This window comes from Pinus tabuliformis, chromosome X (genome assembly GCF_031772625.1).
Source record: "Pinus tabuliformis cultivar Carrire ecotype Pingquan chromosome X, CPIR1, whole genome shotgun sequence".
NCBI lineage: Eukaryota > Viridiplantae > Streptophyta > Pinopsida > Pinales > Pinaceae > Pinus > Pinus tabuliformis.
The window spans coordinates 767,238,654-767,255,901 of NC_142308.1; the positions used below are offsets into that span (position 1 = coordinate 767,238,654).

General features: G+C 40.0%; 1 protein-coding gene across 1 annotated transcript; it reads left to right on the forward strand.

The window, feature by feature from the left end:
• The first annotated feature begins 2,917 nt into the window (after window positions 1-2,917).
• LOC149142104 (phospholipase D zeta 1-like) lies at window positions 2,918-4,119 on the forward strand. Its single transcript, XM_089449265.1, has 2 exons — window positions 2,918-3,578; window positions 4,053-4,119. Exons 1-2 carry the CDS (start codon window positions 2,991-2,993, stop codon window positions 4,071-4,073), a joined length of 609 nt encoding a protein of 202 aa, XP_089305391.1. The 5' UTR covers window positions 2,918-2,990; the 3' UTR covers window positions 4,074-4,119.
• Window positions 4,120-17,248: the final 13,129 nt, after the last annotated feature.

Below are 17,248 nucleotides of genomic sequence, written 5' to 3' on the forward strand. Positions count from 1 at the left end.
CGAAGTTTTTATGTGTTGAGTGATGAGCGATGGTTGAGCGATGGCCAAAAGAGCTCATCGCATGTCTTGTTTATATGGGTGGCAGGGCGAGTTAGCCTACCCGGCCGACTCGTCCTCCACGCCTTAACGCACCCACACTCCATTGCAATACCCCGTTGGCTTGCTTCAAGTCATAGGTCGGCCTCCATAAGTTTTAACCCATGCCTCCACGCATATAAATCCAACTCGCCCTCCTCTCCATGCACTCGCATTATAACACCATCGTGTCGTAAGTCTGAGCTCGCTCCTTCATTGTTTCGCACTGTTCGTTCAACCTCCAACCGCGTGCCCTCCGTTCGGTCGCGGTCGCACTTCAAGCCGGAGCGCGCGCATAAGGACTGCAGGTCCTTACACATATAGACACATATTTGGGCATAGGAGGTATAATGCCTGAGTTTTGTCTCCTCCGTGATTTTAATGAATTCCCCTAAACCATTCCCGATATCTTGCGGTGAGTCTTCATCCCAGTACTCCAAAGGGAGGGAATAAAGGCGGATCCAAACTGGTGCCCAGCTTAAATCTTCTTTGTCCGGATTGAATCTTTGAATCTAGTCTCTCAGATATAAGCCTGCTGCGTTGAAAAAGTAAGGTCCTCCATCAAGGACTCTGTTTCGGTCTTCTATAAAATTGAAAATCACCGTAAAGAAGCCTTTAGGCCCCAACTGCAAGGTAATGTGCCCTTTCGGTTTCCACTTGGCTGTTATCCAGCCATGCAAAGCTTTCTCTGTGGGCCAAAAGCCTATAAACTTTCCAATCAACGCATGATCCCTCATGTACTGGATTTGAGTGTTGATCCGGTGACTTGGGAGTTCAATCTTAGGTCTTTCGGCAGCTACAGGCTTACAAGTTGCCGACGTCACCTTGGGGCTTCATTCCTGTTCGTATTGTCAGGCAAAGTTTCGGGCTCTGTTCCGGCATCTTCCTGGTGTTCCTTCCTGACAGCTTCTGTATGCATTGGAATGTTTTCAGCGTCATTGGTGGGAGGCGCCATATCCTCCCCCTGGGGGGTTTCCATTGCTTGCTTACTATTCCTTTGTCGTATAGTGTTTGTCTTATTACTGATGAGCGATGACAGATTGCCGTGGTCTGTGCAGGTCTGTCCCAAACCCTAGTCGTCCATGGTCGCCTCTCCGTTCTCCTCCTATAAAAGCACATAATTTTAATTTTTATATGCGAAAATATTTAAAATCAAAGTCCAAATAATAAAATCCTAATGTTTTAAAATATTATTAAAACCATATTAAATTAAATGAAATAATTTATATAACAATTTTGAAATAAACATTAAATTCAAAAAATAAAATGTGATATTTGTATAAATTATGTTTTTTTTAATCTAACCTGAAACATGGCTCATCAAATATTTATATTATTTAGGTTGAATTTACGGATGAGATATAATGGGATGCTATGGAATGCAAATAACACTAAGAACGATCAATTCTATGGATGAAGGCCCGATAGAATTCACTTTCTAGAATACCGTGGCTACATTTAAATTTCTTTAACAAAACACCCTAGAAAGTTGTGGCTACATTTAAATTTAAATTTCTTATTCTAAAAGGTTGTGGCTACATTTAAATTTAAATTTATTTCTTTGAAAACAAAGCACCCAGCACCGCGTCCTCCAACCCCGCTTCCTCCAACCGTCACTAAGGCGAGCGGATTTTTGGGAACGAGTGGGAAATCGAGCAAGGTGGAGCAACACCAACTTCGGTGAGCAATGCTCCAACGCCCCAGTGAGCAATGCCCCAACTTCCTGATAGCAAGCAATTGAAATTGTGCGGATTTTTGGGAACAAGTGGGAAATCGAGCAAGGTGGAGCAACACCAACTTCGGTGAGCAATGCTCCAACGCCCCAACTTCCTGATAGCAAGAAATTGAAATTGTGAGTTTCCAGATGGAAGGTGTGGCTCAACATTGGTGGGAATCTCAGTTGGAACCATTCACGCTTGTGGTGGATCTACAGTCCTCTTCATCTGCTATTTCAATAGCACATCATATCCAGACCTAGGATGGACTCTTCTAGGCTTTGAAGAATCATTTTGACCCACTCGGTTATAGACAGAATTTGCTGGGTCTAATACTTATGCATATTGATAGTACCTCATCGCCTATATCTACCAGTACAAAAAAGAAATCTATCCGGTTATCCAATTATACGCCTCTCATTTCCGCCTATCCACTGGACTGGAAGGATCACCCTTATTCCTGCTATGAGGAGATAACAACTCTAGAGCAGCTGGGGAGAAGGACCAGATCGAGTAGTCTCTGATATTGAGGAGGAATTGCCCCGGGCAACCGTCTCTGAAGAGAAGCGCCGCTGGTATTTTTCAAATGCTGAAGTGCAGATGTTTTGTGGGCATTTTCATCTGCTGGACAATTTCTTGTGGCAAATCAAACTGGAATCGACTAAATTGGCAGTATTGAGGAGCTGCATGAGAAGCAGGAGCAGGTTAAAGAGTGGCTCCAGAGTGGTTAAAGAATGGCATCAGCTTTAGTCTGATACTTCTTCTGCTGTTTCAATCTCCATTCAACGATGGAAAAGATAGCGTTGATCTACATCTCCTGAACCACAAATTCAATGATTCTCCAGAAGAATACATTGAAGTCAGCAGGCCTATAAACTATCCTGCCAACAATTCTTTCTCTATTCTTGTCCTGAAACATGATTTCGGCAACACTTATGGCAAACCTCCTGTTGAAGTATCCTACAGCCCACCTGCAGAATGTTCATACTTAAAATTTAAAGAGTGGCTCCAGAGTATCGGTATTGGAGAGCACACAGCTGGAGTAGAGGAAGGGCACGATGAAGATGAACATGATGAAGAACTGGTATCCTCATACCAAGAAGATGAACATGATGAAGAACTGGTATCCTCATACCAAGAGGAAACCCATCCAAGTAAAAGCAGGTTTGCAAGTTCTTAGAGGTTTCCAAACTTTCTTTTATGCCGGAGTATGGGCCTAAGTTTAAAGAGGAGTTTGTCATGGTTAGGCATCTTCCAAAGATCCACACGGAAGAGGAGTCAACAAAATGTAACAATTGCTGGTGGCTCTGCTGTTGTTGCAATGAAAACTGGCAGAAGGTATGGGCTGTGCTGAAACCTGGGTTCCTGGCATTTTTGGCAGATCCCTTTGATGCCACTCTTTTGGATATTATTATCTTTGACGTTCTTTCTCCTTCGGATGGAAACGGAGATGGCCAGATACTTCTAGCAAAGCTGACCAAGGAACGCAATCCTTTGCGTTTTGGATATACAGTAACGTGTGGTAACAGGACTGTGAAGATAAGGACAAAGGGATCTGGTAAAGCTCGTGATTGGGTGGCAGCAATTAATGATGCAGGGCTACGGCCTCCTGAAGGATGGTGTCATCCTCATCGTTTTGGATCCTTTGCCCCACCAAGAGGTTTGACTGCTGATGGCAGTGAAGTTCAGTGGTTTATTGATGGCAAAACTGCATTTGAAGCTATTGCTTCGGCAATTGAAGAAGCTAAATCTGAGATATTCATAGCAAGTTGGTGGATATGTCCAGAGGTATATCTGCGTCGCCCTATGATGTTAATGATGTTCAGCCAAGCCTACTCACAGCTCGGTTGATTTAAAATTCTTTAAAAAAACACCTATTCTAGAAGGCTGTGGCTACATTTCATTTAAATTTCTCTGGAAAAACACCCAGCCCCGCTTCCTCCAACTGTCCTTCATTCAGCCAGGCCAACTCATAGCTCCGTTGATTTAAAATCTGTATGTTCCTCTTCTCATAATATTCAGACTGCTATTGGATTGATCATTCTACTGTCATTGGAATTTCTTTATATTTCAATTGTCGGTATTGGATTGATCTTTCTCCTCTACTTGGAATTTCTTTATATTTCAAATACGTGCCTGTATGAGATGTTTCTGTTTCACGCGCCTGCATGTATGCCATGTATTTTTTTTTTTTTTGGAATTGATTTGTAACGTCTGGCTCTTAGTTTTGCTTGTTGAACTATAGGTTTTGTGTTTTGGCAGTGTACTGTATTTTTTCCATGATGATCATTACGGCTGGAAATGCGCACTAGATCGATGTCGTGTCAAGGTAATAGAAATCATGCAGCGCTTATTGATAGTGTCTCAAAGAAATTTTTACTTAATTCTAAATGTTAAGGGTTCATGATTTCCAGGTCATGAAAATCTGGATCGAAATAGGACAGAGATAAGAGGAATTCCAAAATCTTTCTCACCTCAAGGTATCACAGGTACGAAATTCTCATTTCTATTTTAACAAAAAGAACCACAAAATTTTCAATGAAGAAATTGAAATTTATTCTTCATGAAATTGATTGAAATTTGTTCTTCATGCAACTGATTTTATGAATGGACAAATCATAGTTATTTATGGAAAGTTACATTTCTTCCTCTTCATTTGAAAAATTTAAAGAAAAAAATTGTTACAATTTAACTTCTGTATTTAAAATTAGAAGTCTATTTACAAAATTCGCTATAATTACAATCGGTTTACTAAGTTGATGAATCAGTTTTATTATATATGTTAAATTGAAACATAATGTATGCTCAGAAGCATTAAATGATGGTTGTCGTTCGAGAAATATTTGACGGGCCGAGGCATTCGAGAGAACGAGGCACGGGACGTCAAAGAAAAAGGGTTACCCAAAAGGTCGTGTTCGTCCTTACTGGTCTTGGCCTTAGAAGGGGTGGGCGGTTAAGATCCTATTGAGGAGATTCTTAATCCCAATAGAAAATCTCCTTCACTCTGCCTAGGTACTAGGAGTAGGAGGTCAGTGGGTGCTTTATCATATGTCTACGAGCCCCAAAATCTACAGTCTATCATTAAGGAAAATGGTCCTCGGGAAAACTCTGAGGCCAACTTTTTCCCTGCTATAATGAGGCAATACCTCTGCTGTTTTAGTCGAGTCTGTCGATTACGATAGCCTTATCCTAGTGTCTTTATCGGTCTCCTGTTCCCAAACTTTGCTCCTGGTTTAGATATCCTAGTATAGTTGGTTCTAAAAGTGGGACTATCAGTGGCAGGCCAAGTGAGCCTAGCTTGGCTTGGTTCTAAAGGAAAGAAGGCAGAACCAAGGAAAAAGCGGAACTATCCGTGGTAGGCTAGCAATCTGCCATGCCTGGTTCTAAACGAAAGAAGGCTCAAGCAGAGCCAAGGAAAAAAGTGGGGCTATAAGTGGCACGCTAGGAATCTGCCCTGCATGGTTTTAAAACAAAGAAGGCCCAAGCAGAACCTAAGAAAGAAGTGGGGCTATCAGTGGCATGCTAGCAATTTTCCCTGCCTATTTCATGGTAGTTCTCCTATATGCATGAGACTTGGCGGGCAATATCTGCCTGCCTTCGTGACATAGGGGCGGGATGCATAGCGAGGGATGAAGCACTGAGCGAGCTAGTCATAGCGAAGGGGTGGCCAGAGTGATGGGTTTTATTTTTTTGGTAGCCTCGGCTACCTACGCCCACATGGGGAACCACCAATAGGAAGCATGTGGAGATTCAAGTGCCTAATCGATAGCCTTAATGAATTCGTATGTGCGTTGCAGAGGTCGGCTCTGACAGCGTGGCTGGAATCATGGAGAAGCTCCTCCCATAAAGAAAAGGTTACCAACTATACAATCCTTGGAATGGATGAACCGTGGGAGGTTTCTATATTATGGAGGTCCCAATGCATGATGTTCCTTGACTTGCACATCTGTTAAATAAAAAGTATCTTGTGTTTATACCAATAGAATAAATTAATCTGTAATTCATTTAATGAGAGGAACCATCACAGTCGGTGAGGTGGAGCGAAGATTTGATCCATATATTTACGTTACGCTTTGATTCGTCCAACCCCCTTTTAGTGTATATATAATAGAGTTGGAAGGTGTAGGCTTCCATCTATATATAAGGTTTAGGTTTCATGATTCCAGCTAAGATAGATATAAACGCCTGAGCTTATCCATTTAGTCACATTTTCCGAGGATTTTTTTTTTTAGCAAAGGAAATGAGTGACTTTCTTTGGTCTAAAATATGTTAAATAAATGTGTCATGTATCAATTACCAAGTATTTATATTTATAAAATAAATATATAATTTATTTATATAAGTAGAACCATTTTATATTAAACTTAAATAAGAAGTTATTTAAGTATAGACAATACTGATAAGCATGATTCATTTGTATGAGGAGAACTATCTAACATTAAACCCTAATGAACTTAATCACATTTAGGTAAACATAGATTGTATTTAGAACATAGTGGGGTTTCTTTTGAGTGAAACTTTTTTTGGGACATATCAATTTCTATAATTAAATTAATGAGGGATGGATGCATGTTTTCATTGTCTCTCAACAGTTTCATGGCATGGATGAAATTAACTTTTTTGGCAAGAATTTGTGATGATTATTAACATTTCCATGCCTTGAAAATGATCATGAGGATGAGATACACTATAGGGATGGTTTGGCGTCATCATATTGTTCATCGCACATAAGGTCTAAAGTGGGAAACTTCTCTAGCTTGGTTATCCTAGGAGACTCATCAAAGCATTTGTAATCATCTCCAAGAGGGTTGCAAACCATGTCCTAAGTATGAATAGACATGTCCAAGACTAGTGGGGTCTTCTATTGCTCTTTCCTTTTCCATTTTATCCTCTAGATAAGTGTGGCATGATCAACTTGAGATCTTCTTTACTTCTGATAACCTCAGTTCTGGAGCACATATGGTTCCATGCCTATTCCTTGGCACTAGACTTTTGAAGCAAAGGAAACTCATTTATAGGAAGCTATGACAAATTAGTGTTCAAAGTATGATCCATTAGTTTGGCTTCTCTACTAGCAATCTAAGGATACCAATGACAACTTGACCTTTACATTTCTTCCTCTTTTTAATGCAAATTTTAAATTAAAAAAATTTCTAAATCTTGGGTTACGAGCACTACATTATATATGATAATAATATGACATACATTTAAAAAAATCCATTTATATGGTTGTAAAATGTTATGTATATAGTTATTGAGAGTTATGTTCCAAAAACTTAAAATAGGGTAGGACACTTCAAATGTTTCCAAACACTAGCTATGGCATCCACCATGAACAACAAACCACAACTATCAAAGATGGCCTAGCAAGGCATCACACCAAGCTACTTGTAGCCACTTCAAAGGATGAACAACAAACTAGCATGAATGACTACAAGTCCACCGTTAATTTCCCACATACATCATACAAGTCGTCTAGGAGATTCTCTAAGTTTACATTAAACAAGGCCTCCAAGCATAGTGCTACAAATATTTGATAGGGATTCTTTGCGACAAATCCTAGATCCTTCTCACCCAAGGACATCAAACCCTAGCACATCATGTCTTCTCTAGTTTTTCCCTGTCACAAACCCTAGCACCTTCAACCCTTGCATTGACAAAATTATAAATACTTTAATATAAGATCATTGACAAAACGTATTGATTAGAATACTACTCCTCAATTTATGATGATGCACAAAAGTTGTTAAATTAACATATATAATCATCACTAGAAACTACTCAATTTCAATGGGAAAGATACACTAAAATCAGATTTACAAGTACACAAATTGCGGATAGCAATGTACTTCATTTATAGAACAAATGAAGTTACAAGTACATACCAATCATAATCCTGTCAAAGGCTAGGACACTCCAATTTGTCTCCAAACCCTAGCTAGGCATTCCACCATCAACAAAAAAACCATAACTAGCAAGCATGGCATAGATAATGCGATCCGTTAGATCCACCAGATGCCCTTTGCGTCGATAAACAACTAGTAAGTTGAAGCCCAACGTGTGTCATTGATCTCGCTTGATTATAGTTGTTGGATCTAAGCTTACATGATACAATCTCTCCAAGCATACTGATCCAAGTCTTCGATGGGGTCTCTTCGCCACATATCCTGGTTCCTTGTCACCCAAAGATATCAAACCCTAGTAGATCATGTCTTCTCTAGATTTTGGTTGTCACAAACCCTAGCTCCTTCAACCCTCACATCAATACAATTATAACGACTCTAATATAGTCTCATTAACGAAACACAATTATTTTTTGACTCCTATATTCAATTTACAATGATGGGCACAAGATGCTAAATTAGCATATATGAGCAACACCATAAAATACTCTAATCTCTATGTGAATATATGGTAAAAATTAGATCCTCAACTACAGAAATTGTGGATAGAAATATACTTCATTTCTACAAACAATAAAGTTAGAAGTACAGGCCAATTAGCCTATGACAAGTTGGTACATGTCGTTCATGCTTGTCATAGGATAGGACACTTCAAATGTTTCCAAACACTAGCTAGGGCATCCACCATCAACAAGAAACCATAACTAGTGAAGATGGCCTAGCAAGGCATCACACTAAGATACTTGTAGCCACTTCAAAGAGTGAACAACAAACTCGCATGAATACCTACAAGTCCACCCTTGATTCCCCACATGCATAGCCCTATGAACCTTAGGTGCAAAAAAGGGTGTACATTGCCTATGTGTAGGTTGATGGGGGATGTGAACCAGGAGGTTGGAGGATTCAAGGGTTTGATATAAGGATTTGGAGCATACTTGGAAAGGTCAAAGAGCAGCAAGAACTCTTCAAGCCGCAGGAGTCTGAGAATGTCTCTTTACGGTTGAGTAACATGCGCTGGAGGTAGTGGCATAGGTTGAGGGATCACAAGTGTAGAGAAGGGTGTGAATTCTTGGGTGTAGGTTGATTAGGGGTGTGAGCCTATAGGTTGGAGGTTCCTACAGTTTGGCACCTTAGTATGTTAATGGTACCAGATGTGTATGCGGATTTGTTCAGTTATTACCCAATGGTGTTGAAGCCCCAACTCGGGGATGACCCATTGTTGAAGGAAAAAGAACAATGTGGACACCTGGAATGCTTCCAAACCCTAGCTAGGGTATCCACCATCAACAACAAACCATAACTAGAAAACATGGTCTAGCGAGGCATCACACTAAGCCACTTGTAGCCACGTCAAAGAGTGCACACCAAACTAGCATGAATACCACCAAGTCCATCATTAATTTCTCACTTATATCATCCAAGTCTTCTAGGAGATTTTCTAAGTTGACATTATAAAAGCTCTTCCAGCATAGTGATCCAAGGATCCACGTGAATAATCCAGGGCCTAATTGGGGGCTAAGATGCATTCTAGGTGTTGAGGGCAAGTCATGCAAGCTAGTTTGTGTCCAATGTGAAATAAGGAACCGCAATTAGTACAAGAAGTTATCTTTTAGTGAAGCAGAGCTACAAAGGGTAGGCTCGTATGTCTAAATACAGTTACAAAACTTCGTTACATGTAGATTTGATTAGAGGAGTAAAACAATCGAAATGTTTGCCAAATTTTCTGAAATTTCTTTAATTTCTTGAATCATGTGCCTAATCTACAAGATAAGGTATCGAATTCAAGCGTTCACTTTCCAACTTGTACACATGTAAAGAGATAAATCCTCCTGTGATGCTCTCTACATTAATGGGCTTGGAGTGTTAGACAATTCACATGATGAGGATTCTTGTAGTCCAAGTTGAACATATAGTGCATGGATGCTCTTACTCAACGCATATGCTCCAATGCGATATAATATTTACTTGGTCAAATATCCTTTATGCCAAAATTCCATATTTGATTCCCCACGAGAATGTTAAAGGGGAATGTTGTGGATGTGTTGGCGATTTCTTATTTTTGTTGCCAAGGAATTCTTAAGGTGGATGTTATTGAGTTGGCTGCTCTGCCTAACATATGATCCTAATGGAGATATGCTAATTGTTGCCACCTTATTACCTTTTGGACAAATATTGGCAAAGCTTGACGTAGGGATGCAATGACCCTTCGATTTCATTCATTAGACAACCTTAGTTTAAGGCTATGAACCACATTATTGTTAGTGGGTGCCCACTAACACTAATGTGGCCCATAGCCTTAAACTAAGGGTGTCTAATGAATGACATCCAAGGGCCATTGCAATATACAAGAGAGAGTCACGCTCTCACTCTCCAAGGTGTACACATGTCAAGAGATAAATCCTCACGTATTGGACTCTCCAAGCATGGGTTCCAAATGTCAAGCACTTCTCATAGAAAGGATCCTTGTTGTTTGATTCAAGCATCCAATCGTCTAATCATCTTATTCAACAAATTCTACTCACTATTATATTAATTTAGCATCTGTACCCAACATTAGAAACTTCTTAATTTCTATGGGAATATACTCTAAAAGTCCGATCTACTTGTATAAAATGTGTGGACATTAGGGTACTTTCGTTACACAACAAATGAAGTTACAAGTACATACCAACTAGCTTATCAAAAGTTGGCACACCATGTCCATTATGCTTGAAAAATACTAGGACACTTGGAATGCTTCTAAATCCTAGATAGGGTATCCACCATCAACAACAAACAATAACTAGCAAACATGGTATAGGAAGGCATCTCACTAAGCCACTTGTAGCCACTTCAAAGGGTGCCCAACAAACTAGCATGAATACCACTAAGACGAACATTAATTTCTCACTTATCTCTTCACCACATATCCTAGTTCCTTGTCACCCAAATATATCAAACCCTAGTAGATCATGTCTTCTCTAGATTTTGGTTGTCACAAACCCTAGCTCCTTCAACCCTCACATCAATACAATTATAACGACTCTAATATAGTCTCATTAACGAAACACAATTATTTGTTGACTCCTATATTCAATTTACAATGATGGGCACAAGATGCTAAATTAGCATATATGAGCAACACCATAAACTACTCTAATCTCTATGTGAATATATGGTAAAAGTTAGATCCTCAACTACAGAAATTGTGGATAGCAATGTACTTCATTTCTACAAACAATAAAGTTAGAAGTACAGGCCAATTAGCCTATGAAAAGTTGGTACATGTCATTCATGGTTGTCATAGGATAGGACACTTCAAATGTTTCCAAACACTAGCTAGGGCATCCACCATCAACAAGAAACCATAACTAGTGAAGATGGCCTAGCAAGGCATCACACTAAGATACTTGTAGCCACTTCAAAAAGTGAACAACAAACTCGCATGAATACCTACAAGTCCACCCTTGATTCCCCACATGCATAGCTCGACGAACCTTAGGTGCAGAAAAGGGTGTACATTGCCTATGTGCAGGTTGATGGGGGATGTGAACCAGGAGGTTGGAGGATTCAAGGGTTTGATATAAGGACTTGGAGCATACTTGGCAAGGTCAAAGAGCAGCAAGAACTCTTCGAGCCGCAGGAGTCTGAGAACATCTCTTTACAGTTGAGTAAGATGCCCTGGAGGTAGTGGCATAGGTTGAGGGATCACAAGTGTAGAGAAGGGTGTGCATTCTTGGGTGCAGGTTGATTGGGGATGTGAGCCTATAGGTTGGAGTTTCCTACGGTTTGGCACCTTAGTATGTTAATGGTACCAGATGTGTACGCGGATTTGGCTGAGTTATTACCCAATGGTGTCGAAGCCCCAACTCGGGGATGACCCATTGTTGAAAGAAAAAGAACAATGTGGACACTTGGAATGCTTCCAAACCCTAGCTAGGGTATCCACCATCAACACCAAACCATAACTAGAAGACGTGGTCTAGCGAGGCATCACAATAAGCCACTTGTAGCCATGTCAAAGGGTGCACACCAAACTAGCATGAATACCACCAAGTCCATCATTAATTTCTCACTTATATCATCCAAGTCCTCTAGGAGATTTTCTAAGTTGACATTATAAAATCTCTTCCAGCATAGTGATCCAAGGATCCACGTGAATAATCTAGGGCCTAATTGGGGGCTAAGATGCATTCTAAGTGTTTAGGGCAAGTCATGCAAGCTAGTTTGTGTCCAATGTGAAATAAGGAACCTCAATTAGTACAAGAAGTTATCTTTTAGTGAAGCAGAGCTACAAAGGGGAGGCCCGTATGTCTAAATACAGTTACAAAAATTCGTTACAAGTAGATTTGATTCGAGGAGTAAAACAGTGGAAATGTTTGCCAAATTTTCTGAATTTTCTTTAATTTCTTGAATCATGTGCCTAATCTACAAGATAAGGTATCGAATTCAAGCATTCACTTTCCAACTTGTAGACAAAGAGATAAATCCTCTAGTGCTTCTTTCTACATTAATGGGCTTGAATTGTTAGACAATTCACATGATCAGGACTCTTGTTGTCAAAGTTGAACATATAGTGCATGGATGCTCTTACTCAACGCATATGCTCCAATGCGATATAATATTTACTTGGTCAAATATCCTTTAGGCCAAAATTCCATATTTGATTCCCCACGAGAATGTTAAAGGGGAATGTTGTGGATGTGTTGGCGATTTCTTATTTTTGTTGCCAAGGAATTCTTAAGGTGGATGTTGTTGAGTTGGCTGCTCTGCCTAACATATGATCCTAATGGAGATATGCTAATTGTTGCCACCTTATTACCTTTTGGAGAAATATTGGCAAAGCTTGACGTAGGGATGCAACGACCCTTGGATGTCATTCATTAGACACCCTTAGTTTAAGGCTATGGACCACATTATTGTTAGTGGGCGCCCACTAACACTAATGTGGCCCATAGCCTTAAACTAAGGGTGTCTAATGAATGACATCCAAGGGTCGTTGCATCCCTACGTCAAGCTTTGCAATATACAAGAGAAAGAGTTAGGCTCTCACTCTCCAAGGTGTACACATGTCAAGAGATCAATCCTCAAGCATTGGACTCTTCAAGCATGGGTTCCAAATGTCAAGCACTTCTCATAGAAAGGATCCTTGTTGTTTGATTCAAGCATCCAATTGTCCAATCATCTTACTCAACAAATTCTAGTCACTATTATATTAAATTAACATTTGTACCCAACATTAGAAACTTCTTAATTTCCAACAGAATATACTCTAAAAGTCAGATCTACATGTATAAAATGTGTGGACATCAGGGTACTTTCGTTATACAACAAATGAAGTTACAAGTACATACCAACTAGCTTATCAAAAGTTGGCACAACATGTCCATTAAGCTTGAAAAATACTAGGACACTTGGAATGCTTCTAAATCCTAGATAGGGTATCCACCATGAACAACAAACAATAACTAGCAAACATGGTATAGGAAGGCATCTCACTAAGCCACTTGTAGCCACTTCAAAGGGTGCCCAACAAACTAGCATGAATACCACCAAGCCGACCATTAATTTCTCACTTATCTCTTCGCCACATATCCTAGTTCCTTGTCACCCAAATATATCAAACCCTAGTAGATCATGTCTTCTCTAGATTTTGGTTGTCACAAACCCTAGCTCCTTCAACCCTCACATCAATACAATTGTAACGACTCTAATATAGTCTCATTAACGAAACACAATTATTTGTTGACTCCTATATTCAATTTACAATGATGGGCACAAGATGCTAAATTAGCATATATGAGCAACACCCATAAACTACTCTAGTCTCTATGTGAATATATGGTAAAAATTAGATCCTCAACTACAGAAATTGTGGATAGCAATGTACTTCATTTCTACAAACAATAAAGTTAGAAGTACAGGCCAATTAGCCTATGACAAGTTGGTACATGTCGTTCATGCTTGTCATAGGATAGGACACTTCAAATGTTTCCAAACACTAGCTAGGGCATCCACCATCAACAAGAAACCATAACTAGTGAAGATGGCCTAGCAAGGCATCAAGGCATCACACTAAGATACTTGTAGCCACTTCAAAGAGTGAACAACAAGCTTGCATGAATACCTACAAGTGGACCCTTGATTCCCCACATGCATAGCCCGACGAACCTTAGGTGCAGAAAAGGGTGTACATTGCCTATGTGCAGGTTGATGGGGGATGTGAACCAGGAGGTTGGAGGATTCAAGGGTTTGATATAAGGACTTGGAGCATACTTGGTAAGGTCAAAGAGTAGTAAGAACTCTTCGAGCCGCAGGAGTCTGAGAACATCTCTTTACGGTTGAGTAAGATGCCTTGGAGGTAGTGGCATAGGTTGAGGGATCTCAAGTGTAGGGAAGGGTGTGCATTCTTGGGTGCAAGTTGATTGGGGGTGAGAGCCTATAGGTTGGAGGTTCCTACGGTTTGGAAGCTTAGTATGTTAATGGTACCAGATGTGTACGCGGATTTGGCTGAGTTATTACCCAATGGTGTCGAAGCCCCAACTCGGGGATGACCCATTGTTGAAAGAAAAAGAACAATGTGGACACCTGGAATGCTTCCAAACCCTAGCTAGGGTATCCACCATCAACAACAAACCATAACTAGAAAACGTGGTCTAGCGAGGCATCACACTAAGCCACTTGTAGCCACGTCAAAGGGTGCACACCAAACTAGCATGAACACCACCAAGTCCATCATTAATTTCTCACTTATATCATCCAAGTCCTCTAGGAGATTTTCTAAGTTTACATTATAAAAGCTCTTCCAGCAGAGTGATCCAAGGATCCACGTGAATAATCCAGGGCCTAATTGGGGGCTAAGATGCATTCTAGGTGTTTAGGGCAAGTCATGCAAGCTAGTTTGTGTCCAATGTGAAATAAGGAACCTCAATTAGTACAAGAAGTTATCTTTTAGTGAAGCAGAGCTACAAAGGGGAGGCCTGTATGTCTAAATACAGTTACAAAACTTCGTTACAAGTAGATTTGATTAAAGGAGTAAAACAATCTAAATGTTTGCCAAATTTTCTGAATTTTCTTTAATTTCTTCAATCATGTGCCTAATCTACAAGATAAGGTATCAAATTCAAGTGTTCACTTTCCAACTTGTACCCATGTAAAGAGATAAATCCTCCAGTGATGCTCTCTACATTAATGTGCTTGAAGTGTTAGACAATTTACATGATGAGGATTCTTGTTGTCCAAGCTGAACATATAGTGCACGAATGCTCTTACTCAACGCATATGCTCCAATGGGATATAATATTTACTTGGTCAAATATCCTTTAGGCCAAAATTCCATATTTGATTCCCCACGAGAATGTTAAAGGGGAATGTTGTGGATGTGTTGGCGATTTCTTATTTTTGTTGCCAAGGAATTCTAAAGGTGGATGTTGTTGAGTTGGCTGCTCTGCTTAACATATGATCCTAATGGAGATATGCTAATTGTTGCCACCTTATTACCTTTTGGAGAAATATTGGCAAAGCTTGACGTAGGGATGCAACGACCCTTGGATGTCATTCATTAGACATCCTTAGTTTAAGGCTATGGATCACATTTTTTTCCACTGGAAAAATCGTAATCTTTCATTAACTTGAAAAATTACATATTGTAGATGCACTATGCATATGCTATAGAGTCTGTCAGCCTTCTGTGGGCTTAGTATATGGTCTATAATATCAGATATATAACCAAAATCATCGCGCAGGATGTTCGTTTAGTTGTTCTATTTATATGTACATATTTGCCACGCAGGGCTCTGTAAAAAAGATTCTGTCCACTATATACAAAAATAAGCTGTTCAAAATGATAACAAAATTTTTCCTGTTATTGCATCTCATGGGCTAGCCGCCCTATGGTAATGTGGATCTATATAAGGTCAATGATAGTATTGATATGCATTTGATCCGTGCTGCTCCTGTATCATCCACTCTCCTCGGGGTAGTGTCGTGGCATCCTTGGAAAGTTGGTCGGCACTGTTGTTATGTTCCCTGTAGATATGGTTGCAAGTAATGCCAATAAACTATCCCTTCAATATATTTATTTCAACCAATATGTTACTGAGTGTATGTGTGTGACAAACAATAATATTGTTGAACCAATCTATGATGATCTTCGAGTCTCCAAATATATGAATGTGCATGCAATTATGCCCCAATGAGAAATGCATGAGATGACGAAGAGTGATGAGTTCAACGAAATTGTTTGAGCCCATCCCCAAACCCATCCAGACTTTATAGAAGTGATGTTCGTTGATGTATAAAATAAAACCACCCCCGCACCCCTGCTGCTGGGCAACACCATCAAAAAAGGCCCATGGAGAACGTTTATCAATATGCGGAGGGTCGCGTGGTCTTCGAGTACGAGGTTGCGGAGGCTCAGGCATATCATTATAGGCCGATATAATAAGAGCAGATAGATGTGGCCAGCTCACAGGTTTATCATCAAAAATAGCCCGGTTCCGAGCCAGCTAGAGGTACCAGCTGATAATAATGGGAAGGCTCTGTAATTTGGATTCACTGTGTCGATTATACCATTATTCCCAGGCTCTGGTAATATCATCGCCTTCCCATTTGCCTGTGAAGTGTATAGTTGTGGAAACGGATTGCCACAAGTTCATCAACGCTGTGCAATTCAGGAACAGGTGGAGACTCGTTTCAGATGTGCATTTGCATAGAGTACACCAGGTAGGCTCGTACACGAAAAAAAGAGTTTTGTTCGGTGGGCGCAGTGAGCTTCCATAATGCCTTCCACCAAAATGAGATCAGATTCGGTACCTTGTGCGATATCAGCATTACATAGCCCATCTTTGGTGTATACATTCCATTCTCGGATTGATGCCAAATAAGTTCATCTGGCCCCTGTTTAATCCTGATGTGTGATTCTGTCAAAGCATTAATATAGTCGGTCCATTCCTGGTGCCAGTGGGGTGGAAGATTGATCTGTAGTGTGGATTTCCAGCGCTGTTCTAAAATGGATGAATTGTGTGGATCTACAATGTCAGCTAGTACTTCACTATGGATCACATTATTGTTAGTGGGCACCCATTAACACTAATGTGGCCCATAGCCTTAAACTAAGGGTGTCTAATGAATGACATCCAAGGGCCATTGCAATATACAAGAGAAAGAGTCAGGCTCTCACTCTCCAAGGTGTACACATGTCAAGAGATCAATCCTCAAGTGTTAGACTCTCCAAGCATGGGTTCCAAATGTCAAGCACTTCTCATAGAAAGGATCCTTGTTGTCTGATTCAAGCATCCAATCGTCCAATCATCTTACTCAACAAATTCTAGTCACTATTATATTAAATTAGCATTTGTACCCAACATTAGAAACTTCTTAATTTCCATGGGAATATACTCTAAAAGTCAGATCTACATGTATAAAATGTGTGGACATCAGGGTACTTTCGTTATACAACAAATGAAGTTACAAGAACATACCAACTAGCTTATCAAAAGTTGGCACAACATGTCCGTTAAGCTTGAAAAATACTAGGACACTTGGAATGCTTCTAAATGCTAGATAGGGTATCCA